At 47.7% G+C, this 11,767-nt stretch overlaps 1 protein-coding gene across 1 annotated transcript; it reads left to right on the forward strand.

Moving 5' to 3' along the window:
- Positions 1-560: 560 nt before the first annotated feature.
- On the forward strand, positions 561-11,753 carry LOC135815506 (uncharacterized). The gene is made up of 9 exons (XM_065328814.1): positions 561-783; positions 2,267-2,357; positions 2,653-2,779; positions 3,441-3,528; positions 3,875-3,949; positions 4,530-4,588; positions 9,421-9,480; positions 10,022-10,076; positions 10,829-11,753. Exons 1-9 carry the CDS (start codon positions 744-746, stop codon positions 10,885-10,887), a joined length of 654 nt encoding a protein of 217 aa, XP_065184886.1. The 5' UTR covers positions 561-743; the 3' UTR covers positions 10,888-11,753.
- Positions 11,754-11,767: the final 14 nt, after the last annotated feature.

The raw sequence follows: 11,767 nt of genomic DNA on the forward strand, positions 1-11,767 counted from the left end.
CAGTGCAACTCCAACCGCACGTGCGCCTGGGTATGCTGCTCTTGTAGCATCGTGCACTTGGCCAACGGAGAAAGCATGCTCACGATGTGAAATCGCCGCAGGAAGGTCTTGCGAGCCAGTTTCTGTCGAGCGTCAGCCAGTCAGTGCGTATCGGAAGGGTGATGCTCCTGCTTGCGAACGCGCTTGGGAAGTAAGGGCATGGTATGCATCCGAGAATTCCGGTAAAGATTGCCAACTATTACTATTAGTAAACTACTACTAGTATACAACTCCCTGGTGACCATGGTGATCACTCAGTGCAGCTAACAAGGCAAGAGTGCATAAGCAGTGGACTCCACTTATAACGAACTCGCATACAGCGAACCAGTGACACTGACGATGACAGTCTACACAGTCATGTCATGTTTGACCTTTTTTTTATAGCGAACAGTATGAGTCTCGAGTCAGCTGACTGTGCACGTGTGTCGTGTGCGTCCTCGTATCGCTAGCATGCTGGGCACATGGCACATGCATTTTTCTCATCGATCATCTCGCTCAGATCGATGCACATGCTGCATGCATATCCATGCAGTACATGTATTTAGTACAGTGGAAAGAAGAGAAAAGAAAGAGAGCCATCTTCGAGTCGAGTCGCCTGCTTGCATTGTATGTCCTATAGCATATTTATAGCCTAGAGAGTAAGAGTGATCTTCAAGTGCTTCTTCTTGCTGCAGTACGGTTGTATTATCAGTGACGCCTTGGCAATGGAGCCTTCAGACGAGAAAATATTGGAATCAGTGAGAGGTGTGTCAAATTCGTATTTGGAAATCTTTCATACTTGGCTCTGTCAATTTTTCAGTGAATATGCACGTACACCTTATGAAAATACACTCAAGTTGTACTAGTACTGTATTGTTTTGCTTGGATATTTTATTACTTGGGCAGGGTATGTGGTTTTCATGCATCATGGCATGACATGGCATTGCAATGTTTTTGTTGTGAATTCTATTATTGATTGATTGATTGATTTTTATTTAAGGATTGTCCAAAGGCCGCAGAGGCCTATCGAGGGGCTCTCCTGTGTACTGTGTAAGGAAAGGGAGGAAGAGAATTATGTCACTTCATCTGTGCATGTGCTGCTGACATACGCGTATACTGTAGTAAATAGATAAAATATAAAGTAATGGCTATCAATAGAATCAGGTGTACTGTCATGACTCATTGGGGAGGTTTCGCTCTACGTAGGTACGTATGAAAATAATGTATGAACTGCACGTACTTTCATACGTAAAAATCCGCGCTGTTAGGTTTCGCTCTACGTGATTTCTCCACGGCTGCTAAGCATGCCTTGTTGCGTTGGAGACGCGTCGGCTGCATGTGCCTACCGCATGCACCACGAACCTAAACCACGTTCTCAATTTCCTTTTCCACATGCGGTGGGCGTTGTGTTTCGCGCAGCTTGAACGTTGCCATGGATAAATAAATAAATTAGTTTTCAAAAAGACCTACGGAGGACCGATCGTATAGCGTAGAAAAGTGCTTTCCTACAGAAGTCCATGGAGAGATTTACGTATGAAAGTTGCCCTCGCTCCCCGGTGCGTACGACATTCGGATTTTCTTACGTAATTACATAGAGCGAAACCTCCCACTTGTAACACACATACGTTCAAACAAAGTCCAATTAGAGTTGTTTGAACGTGTGTGTGTGTGTGTGTGTGTGTGTGTGTGTTACAAAGACAGCACAACTGATTTTATTGATAGCTATTATCAAATTGTTGTCTCCACGGCGTTTATTTGAATAAAAAGTGTGAGGATCATGAGATCATCCAAGCGGAAACTCGATGAAAGACCAGTCAAGAATCCAGAACTGTGACTGGGTACATTTTCTAAGTTTATGCGTATTGGCCAGGTCTACTAGGCATAGGGCTTGCTCTCTTGGTCCTCTATAGGTTAATGTTTGGCAAGGCAGTAGCATCCGGTTCGACCATGGCCGTTCCTCCTTATTTCGAACAAAGGGGGGGGGGGGGAATAGTTTTCAAGGATATTTTGCTTTGGCGGAACTTCTTGGTAACAGAACGTTGTGTAATTGATGGTAAAGGATTCAAATATTGCAGCCATTCACATGTGTGTTGAGGGGGGGGGGGGGGAGAGAGAGAGAGAGACTTTGGAGCCAAATCCGGAATAACCCCCCCCCCCCCCCCCCCCCACACACACACACACACAGTACAAATCACTAGTATCCTCTGCATGCGCATGCATGGTTTGTTTGTGACTTTCTCCACTTCAGACATTCTCAAGGATGCTGATCTTAACACGATATCTGCCAAGAAAGTGCGCAAGATGCTCGAGGAACAATTCGGCGTGGACCTTACAGAGAGGTAACATCATGCATGAAGCCAGGCAGAGGGAATTGTTAGGGAGGACTGGGAACATGGGAACGTTTCAATGGGTGCCCACTGTCTGATGTCTACCCATGTCTCCTCACGCTAAGTTCCGAGCCGAGCTAAGGGATTGGTTTTGCCGTGTTTTTGTCTTTCTTCACATGAGTCTGCTTTGAGCTGCCTCGACTGACCTTGTTTGTGACTGAGTCTTGTCGATGTGCTGCCCATGTGCTGAGTGGCTTGTGCGTGTTCTCTTTGCTGGCGTTGTCCTTGCCGTTGCTGGTGGGCTTAGAAAGGCATCAATCAGCACCATGACCCTGGATGTTGTAGAGGAACTGAATGCAGCAAATCAATCGGAGGACGAGGAACAAGAGGAATCAGCTGACGAGAGTGAAGAAGATGAAGTGGAGGATGTTAAGGTACCGGTACCTTTTTTTTATTTTCTGAGCTTATACATCAATGGCGGATCCAGGATCTTGTCAAGGGTGTATTCCCCCCGCCCCCACGGCCCATCTTGGATCAGCAGTGAAAATAATCATTTTTCTTACCGTTTGACATTCTATTACAATACTTATGGAGAATCAGTGACCTATTGGTTTCCAAAGTGTGTGATCTTGGGCCTCCTGGAAGCTGTAACAGTAAGGAACAAACTCGGCCCGAATTGATCACTGGGGGGGGGGGGAGTCAGCAAACAAAGCAAATGTTGCCCAAACGCACAGCGGAGTCTAGCGCCTTCAAGCAAGTATTTTTATCCGCTTGCTCATGTCAAAATCATGTAGGCTTAGTGGCAGTCAACGAAGTGTGCATGAAAAAGGAATATGCCAGTATGCGGTGGATTGTGCAATAAATTGCCAGTGGCAATCATTGCATGCCCAGTAGCTCAAAAACCATTCATCCTACCATTTCCGTTGCATACTGATAGTTTTCTCCTTGTGTTACTTCTGAAGTACCGAGCGACAATTGATTGAGTTCCAATCGTTTTGAAAATGCCTTGATCACAGTACGTCTAACAGCACCACCTCTCCAAATGACAAGGAGTTCGTTTGACGAGAATGGTTTGTGTTGTGATTTGTTGTGCAGCCTGCTGTCAAGCGGAAACGTAGTACGAGCAGTGTCAGCCCAGCCAAGCGTTCCAAGCAATCTGCGCCCGATAGTCCTCTCAAGCGAGGTGAGTTTTTGACCAGCATTCTAACTAAACCTTTGTCAATAAATGCTTGGGTCTCTACTTTAGCTTCATGTACTGGTATACCTGAAACATGTCTGTGGCTGTGCATGTACTGTGATCTGTGAACTACTCATAGAAAGCTGCTTCACTGTTTGAGTCCATACTGTTTTCTGTACATCTGCTGGCAACAGATTCTCAGCGTGTCGGTGAGGTATCCGGATAAGCGAGGTCTGACTGCGCCTATGCAGAACTGTTATCTTTACGTTATCTGTTCCCAATGTACATACTGTCACTGTGTGTGTGTGTGGGTGGGTGCGTGCGTGCGTGTGTGTGCTCTTGCCGACTGAAGCCTGTGCGGCCAAGCCGAAGAGTCGGAGAGTAAAACGCGACGAAGACGGCGAGGAGAAAAAACGCTCCGGTGGAGGTAAGCTCAGCAGTTTAGCTTTTGATTTCTGTTCACTTGGCGGTGTGGTTTCCACCTCATAGCTTCCGTGCACCCCAGAAGAAGAAGAAAAAGAAGAAGCTGGCCTTGTTGTCAGCACGAGTACACAACACCAAAGTGTTGAATTCTGCATGTGGGGTATAGGCAGAGAAATTTGTTGTTTGCTACAGTTTTGACGACTCGTTGTAGACGAGATCCGCAATTCTACTGCTCGCAAGTCAGCAATTCTGCTTTGTGCTGCACCGCATCCATGCGGTCTGTGACATCGTTTTTCACCGTACGTTCACGTCAAAAGTTACGTAAACGACGAACGGTGCTTTCCTGGTTACTGTCTGAGATGCTACCTCCAGTTTATGTACTCTTCTTGTTGTCAGTGCTAGGCGCAGTGGGGTTTCATGCTGTACGGATGTTCTCTTGTGTGTGTGTGTGTGTGTGTGTGTGTGTGTGTGTGTGTGTGTGTGTGTGTGTGTGTGTGTGTGCGTGTGCGCGCGCGTGCGTGCATGTGGTGTGTGTGTGTGTGTGTGTGTGTGTGTGTGTGTGTGTGTGTGGTGTGTGTGTGCAGCATACAGTAAGGTTCTCGATTTGTCGCCGGAGTTGGCAGAACTAATGGGTGCAGACAAGGTGAGGGAGAGAGCGAGAGAGTGTGATGTCAGTATACTGGGTGACCATTGGGTTTAGTTTACACTATTCACAGCCGACTCTGTGTATTCATTGTGGAATACTTAGTAGTTTGTCTGATCGTGTATTCGAAACTAACCCTTACACACACACACACACACACACACACACACACACACACACACACACACACACACACACACACACACACACACACACACATGCACACGTTCTTTCTCATACCTCACATCAGCCATTACAAGTGCAGGGTTGGCTGCGGGCAGCCATATTGCATTATTCTTCAAGGGTAATATCGATAAAATTCTATGGAATAGGAAGGTACTGAGCCTTAACCAGTAACAACAACAGCAAAAACGAAAAAAACAACAAAAAAACAAGCCTGCCAACAGCTGGCACCGCACACCGTAATTATATTAGTAAGGCAAACATAAGGGCGGGTGGGTGGGCCCTTGCAATGCAAGACAAAAAAGAGACTGATTCAAACTGTGCAAGCGCTTTTTCGCGCTTGTGCGACCTTCTGTGTCATTACCATGACACCAGCATCAAAATTAAAAAAAACAGAAAACACGCATCGGAGATGTTCGTCGTTCGAAAGAACAATGCTTCTCGTTTATTTCAAATTCAGCCAACGAGAAGCATACACTTCTTTCTCATACCTCACATCAGCCATAACAAGTGCAGGGTTGGCTGCGGGCAGCCATATTACAAGCTGACAAAGCATAGCCAAAGAAAAAGAAGCACAGTTACAAAAGCTTACTGAATTGACTGTGCAACAGCTTGTGAGACTCTCAGCAGGTTCGGCAAAGACTCAGAAAAGTATGATCTCATGCCGGTTTCACTTCTCCATCCGCCGTGGCGTTGGACGAGACGATCAGGCACACCTGCTGCAGCTGCTTCTGACACTCCCCCAGAACGTAGGCTGTGCACGCCGTACCTGTCCGGATCATCTCCGATGGCAGCCAGTGCTGCTCGTACTAATTCCCTCGCCCTGGAGTAAGACATGCTGTCTCTGACTACAGGCCGTTGTTTATGTGATTCGCTATCTTGCGGCATCACCAACATCATCGTCATCTTCATCACCACCACCAACATCATGTGACCAAGCCGCTTTTACGGGCAACAATATTATGAATATAAAACGCAAGGTATTGTAAGAGCAATTTTCTGAAAATAATGTTAAAACACGAAATATAAAAATGCATTATCACACCGTAGCCACTTTTATGGGCAAATTCCAATACAAGGCAATAAGAAAACGAGGATGAAGTTAACCTTTTAACCCAAAGAAAAGACAAAAGGTGTCAACAATCGAACTACAAATATAAAAAACAAACATCAGGTCATAAAAACTACTTTAAAACATAACCAAATGACAGCAAAGCGTGGAGAATGAGAGTGACTTACAAAACAAAAGTAGTCCTACTATGCTTACAAAACAGAATCTACCTACACCACTAAGGAAGAAACATTAAATGATTGCAGTCTCACAAACACCGGCCTCTATCTAACGACCCATCAAACAATAACTCCTGAAATTCTTGACTGACTTTTTCTGGTAACATCACCATCATCATCATCATTGCTCGACTTGCAGGCAAGCCACGGCGTAATGAGCTGACCGCCTACAGCGGGGGGGGGGGGGGGGGGGGGGCTCCAGGGCTCCAGTTTGGATGTGTTTCTGGCTCCGGAGCCTACGCACAACTGCAACAACATCAAAAGACACATAGGTACACAACTGCCTCAGCATGTGCACTGTCTGTACGTACACAACCTCAGTGCTAACACCTTGCACTTAGGAATCCCTTCCCCGAACAAATTCCAGGGCCAAGTGCCCTGCATAAATGTGTCTTCCCTCAGAGGGATCTCAATGGCTTCCTACACCCACGGACCCCAGGATGACCCTCGGGACAGCAATGGCCACCATGGGGCTGATACCCACTTAGGCACAATCAGAGTTGCATGACATTCGTAATATTTTAACCATTTGAATAACTCTGCCCATGAGGTAAAGGGGGGGGGGGGTGAGCCAAACGTGTTCTCCCTCCCATGGAAATGTGAATGCATCCACCGCAATACACCCTGGGTTCCACCACCGTGAACAATATCGGTCGATTTTCTTTGTGCTCATGCTGGCAAAACAATCTACGGTATGTGGACCCCATTTGTCGTCCAGCCAAAAAATAACTGGATTGATACTCCAGTCATCAGCATCCACAACTTTGGAAAAATAATCAGCGAGCTCATTTTCCTCGCGGGGCACCCACTCCGCCACAAGCTGGATGCCGTGCTGTTGGCAAACCCTATGGATTGATAGAGCCACTTCCTGCAAATGCTTGCACCTACTGCCATTAATGAGGATATGCACAGCAGCCTGGTTATCACTGCGATGAATACAAGTGCAGCCTTCAATAGCAAATGCCAGGGACTCCAGAACCAATGCTGTTCCATGCCTAGAATTTCAACTCTCTGAGCAGGCGTCCAGCAGCATTTTTTCGGATGAGGGGTGAAGCCTGCTGAAATTACGTCAGCCCGCATTTTCTCTGAGACCTCCACAGCACCTTGATACGACTCGTGCCCCCCCCCCCCCCCCCCCCCCCAGTCCCGTCATCCATATACAGTTGGCAACGAATACCCTGTCGTCTCCAGTGAGACAGTAACGGCTTCGTCAATTTCGTGAAAATGTACGGTGCAGTGGAGAGACGAGGGTAGCACGCAAAATTCAAATGCTTTGAAATGACTGCCAATTTTGCAACGAAATCCAAGATATCTGCAATGTTCTTCCGCGATTTCAATGTGGTGATAACCTGGTGAAAACCTGGTGATAACCGCTTTTCAAGTCCAAAGTAACTACATAGTCGCCACTCCTGAAAACATCGAGAACGGTTTTGACATCTTCCAGTTTAAACTTGAAATCTGCAAGGTGTTTGTTTACATAGCGCAGGTCAACAATCAGTCTGAGTGTTTTTGCCATTATCCACCACTCCTAAAGGGCTATACACTACGGAGTTGCTCGTTTCCCCCACACTGCCAATGCGCAAAAGGTCGAGAACCTCCTCCTGTACAAATTTCTCATGCTCTATCACACTACTGTGGTTCCTCAACTGCCTAGTAGCTGGACAGCACTTGAACGGCACCACATACCCATTCATGATTACATTCAGAATAAATTTTTTGACGCTCCAATCTGTTTCCAAAACTCCACATTCCTGGCCAAATTGCCCACCACTACATCAGTCAGCCCTGCCCCTTCCCCTTCCTCTTCTTTCATTAACTGAGCAACGAGATAGTTTGAAAACTCATCTTCCACATCAACATCATCCTCCTCATCATCATCATTCAAAACAACACCGTGAAACTTAGCCTTTTGCGTTATGTAGTTTTTGGCAGAAGCGGACGAAGTGCCCGGCTTCACCACAGTGGTGGCACACTGAGGTAGACTGCCGGGTTGCTGGCCTGCCGGGGGGCGGTGGCACTGCGGCTGCTGCAGCCTGGCTAGGTTGCTGGCCAGCACTCCAAGAGCTGGCTGATCTTGGAGCGCTGGTGGTCCGAAAAGGCGGCTGCTTGGCCTTCACCATCACCTGGGCCTTCGCACTCGTCTGTGACGCTTCCAACGCCGTCCGGAGGCGCTTCCTTTTGCCGGAGTCGGACAGCAGCTCTGTCAGGTCGTCACCCTCAGCATATCTGGTGGCGGTGTCGTGCCCGTGGCAGTCCGCGATTACCAGCCACTCCAACCTATCCTCCAAGTTGGCCTGCGCCTTGGCGATATTCTTCAGCGCCTTCTTGGCCTTGCCAGCTTTCACGTACTTTTTTGCCTGGTCAAGGCGATCAGCTACCATAGTAATGCAGTCATATTGGTGCTGATAACTGGTCCGGTTCAGCCTCTTACCAGGTACTGGCTTCTCGCGTTTCCTCGCCGAGGACTTGACTGATTTCTTCCTCTTCCCCAGGACGCGCTCTGGCGACGATGAGGAGTCAGACGATGACGAAGACTTGGACGATGACGACGACGACGACGAGGAAGAGGGGGAGGCCGACCGGCGGCGTTTCCCCCTTTTAGCCGAAGGACCTGGCGTTCCAGCAAGCGCATCCTCAACTCCACCTCGTCCTGCACGGGGATCTCCGTGCTTGCTGACCTTGACCTTGGCATGGACCTGGACCTCACGCTTGGTGCCATGATGAAAAACTAACTACCTTGAAAGAATTTTTTTACCAAAATAAACTTCAGCAGTACCCTTGCAATGCAAGACAAAAAGAGAGAGAGACACACACACACACACACACACACACACACACACACACACACGCGCGCGCGCGCGCGCGCACACACACAAACACACGCACATATGAAGCAGTCATTGTCAACTGCTTGGAAGTACATGTACATGTACGCACATTGCATGCCCTGTCCTGCATTCGAACTTTCCTATCCAGTTGTCCTGATCTGGAAAGGTCTACCCACCCAACCACCCACCAACCAACCAACCAGCCAGCCAGTCTCTGGCCTGGTAACATGCTGGGTTGTGCATGCCTGCACAACTGCAGACTCGTGTTGTGGCCCCTGCTCCCACGTCCTCTATCATGAGTATGCCTGCACAAGTACATGATTGTATCGATACCTTTTACAATTTGGCATGTTCTGAGTTATGGACGGGCTCTGGTCCTGGGTGCGCCGGGTGCAGGGAGCTGGCGGTGTTCGTTGCACTGGGTAGAACTAGAACCGGTATCATTGGTGAATACTTTGTCCACTTCATGTCACGAGTCACGACCGAAGGCAGCAACTCACGCATCTGATTCTCTTCATTGGGTGTGTGCAGATGAAACGCTCAGACGTGGTCAAGCAGATGTGGGCCATCATTAGAGAGAGAAATCTAAAGGTGGGTCCTCCTAACCTAGGTCTCCTGCACTCTCCAAGGCACAGCAGTGTACTAAAACTCATTATGCACAGGTGGTGGTTGCATTGTAAAGTTTGGTTCTATTCATTTAGCCCTGGTCATACCGGTAGTGACTAAGCCTCTACTGGCTCTTAAACCATTCCTATATCTCGACACTCTAACAACTGGCTGTAGTGTAGGCTACATGTGATACCAGTGTGTTTGACGTATCACGATGCAGAGTGCCGTGGAGTTCAGTCACGCTTTCATTGTACTGTGCTATTCCTGTTACGACAGTGTGATTGTAGTTCCAGCTTTCGTATTTGTCCTTGTTGAAAACAAGTGGCTTCTGTGGCAAGGTTCTGTCTGTTGAGCTACTGGCCTTTACAAGCGAAACGAGTGCACATGTATGTTATGGTGCGTATATGAACGGATATGAATGTTCGTAGCGGTAGGTCTAGATTCACCAGCGCCACACAACGACACACGTGTTCTTTTTTACAGTACTTCAAGTACATGTATTTCCATGTTCTCCGGTGTGTAGGACCCGAAGGATGGTCGCTATCATATCTGCGACGATCAGCTCTTCAAGGTGTTCGGTGAGTACTCATTTCAGAAGCTGTATTAGAGCAGTGCCTTGTGTACTACCTGCCACTGCTACACATCATGTCAACGACATCACCAAGATTAGAAATATTCATGAGCTTTCCAGGCAAGCCGAGAGTGGCTTTTCTATTCGGCCACGGGCAGGGGAGGGGAGGAGGAGTTGGATGTATTTTTCATGCAGCATGATTTGGCCATGTGGATACCCAGTGTGCACAGAGGCTCTTAGTGATTGCGAGGCTCTTATTGATTGCAATGACCTTACATGTAGTAGTCTGATGAGGAGGAGGCTGGTATACAGCATTCAGGAGATGTTCACAGTTACACGTGTGCATTATCAAGCCTCTCATGTCATTGTCAGCATTTCGAAGGACCGCTGTGGAAGAATGCAGATTGGACGACACGAAACGAAAGTATCGCACAGATCAGCGCCGCATAGCTTAGTCCTCTGGGCGCTGAGTTGAATGACTGTGGCTTGAAGAAGCTGCTATACAGAGTTACGAAATTGATTTCGCTCCAAAGCCGTCCGTTTGTGCTTTCCAGCAGTACATCCTGTATGGTATTGCCATCATCTACTTCAAGTACTTCGAAGTAATTCCAGGATGTGGCAAGAAGTTTGTTCGAGAATATCTGATAAATGGTGCATCGCAGCCTCCTCGGACCAGAGCCATTCGACTCAGTGCCCACAAAACTACAGGCTGTGGCGCCGTATACATGTGTGTATGCATTCTGTGATATGCGCATGCAGGTGTGAAGCGAGTTCAGACATTTGGTATGCTCAAGTACCTGAAGAAGCACATGACGTGATGGCCGCAATCTCCACTCTGGGGGGCACAGCGCCCAACCTATGATTCTTTGAAATCTCCATGGCAATGGCAGCAGCAGCTTGGCTCCTCACTAGCGCCACGATCAACGAAGTCGACCCAGTGTGTTAGGATGTGTGTACCTCGGTATGCAGCACCCCGCACCTGTTTTGCTGATCTGCACCCGTTCCGAACGCTGCATTGAGTTACAGCAGGCGACACTGCTTGCTTTTCTCAAGCACTACTGCTACCACGGGAGAGAACTTTCAATCTCGATTGCTATCAAGTACCAGCAACCTTTGGATTATGTTGTCGAGTTCCACTTCCTGAGGATGCCTGCATGCTCGTGTGTGATTTGTAGTTTCGTATGAAGCAGCAAACTGCTCTATTGTTGCAGTAAGTGCCTCTCCTTGTCCGCTGTGCGTTGCCTCTGCTAGAGGCATTATCTCGTGCACATGGCTGTCTGTCTCCCCCGCCCCCTCATAACTCAGTACATACACGTCAATGCTTCCGCTGGACTGTCAAGATAGTTGTAAATGGCAACGATCACATGTCTCGTCCATTGGCCATCAGTCCGAACCACCCCAATATGTTGCTAGTTTCAGTTCCTATTTATCGCACCTTGATTGTTCCTGCTGGGTCCCAGCAGCATCATCGATGGTAATATTGGTGTTGTGTTGGGTTTGTGACTTGTCTTGTCATTGCGGTCATTTTCAGCTATGTTTTACATAGATATGCTTATTTCGGCTCTTTCAGCTTTCTACTCAGAGCATGGTTGTACTTTTGTTTTGTAGTACGGTAGTTTCAATTCCCTCAACTAAAGAAATATAGATAACAGAACTTAACAGAACAAGTTCTGGTAAGAACTAAGTTGGCCCGGTCCT

The sequence above is a fragment of the Sycon ciliatum genome, chromosome 4 (assembly GCF_964019385.1).
Source record: "Sycon ciliatum chromosome 4, ocSycCili1.1, whole genome shotgun sequence".
Lineage (NCBI taxonomy): Eukaryota > Metazoa > Porifera > Calcarea > Leucosolenida > Sycettidae > Sycon > Sycon ciliatum.

Bases quoted from the DNA above. Each gene is read 5' to 3' on its own strand.
- LOC135815506 (XM_065328814.1), top strand. From the start codon at position 744: ATGGAGCCTTCAGACGAGAAAATATTGGAATCAGTGAGAG. The intron at 2,358-2,652 runs GTAACATCATGC...TGGTGGGCTTAG, and splicing joins GGCGTGGACCTTACAGAGAG to AAAGGCATCAATCAGCACCA. The intron at 3,950-4,529 runs GTAAGCTCAGCA...GTGTGTGTGCAG, and splicing joins GAAAAAACGCTCCGGTGGAG to CATACAGTAAGGTTCTCGAT.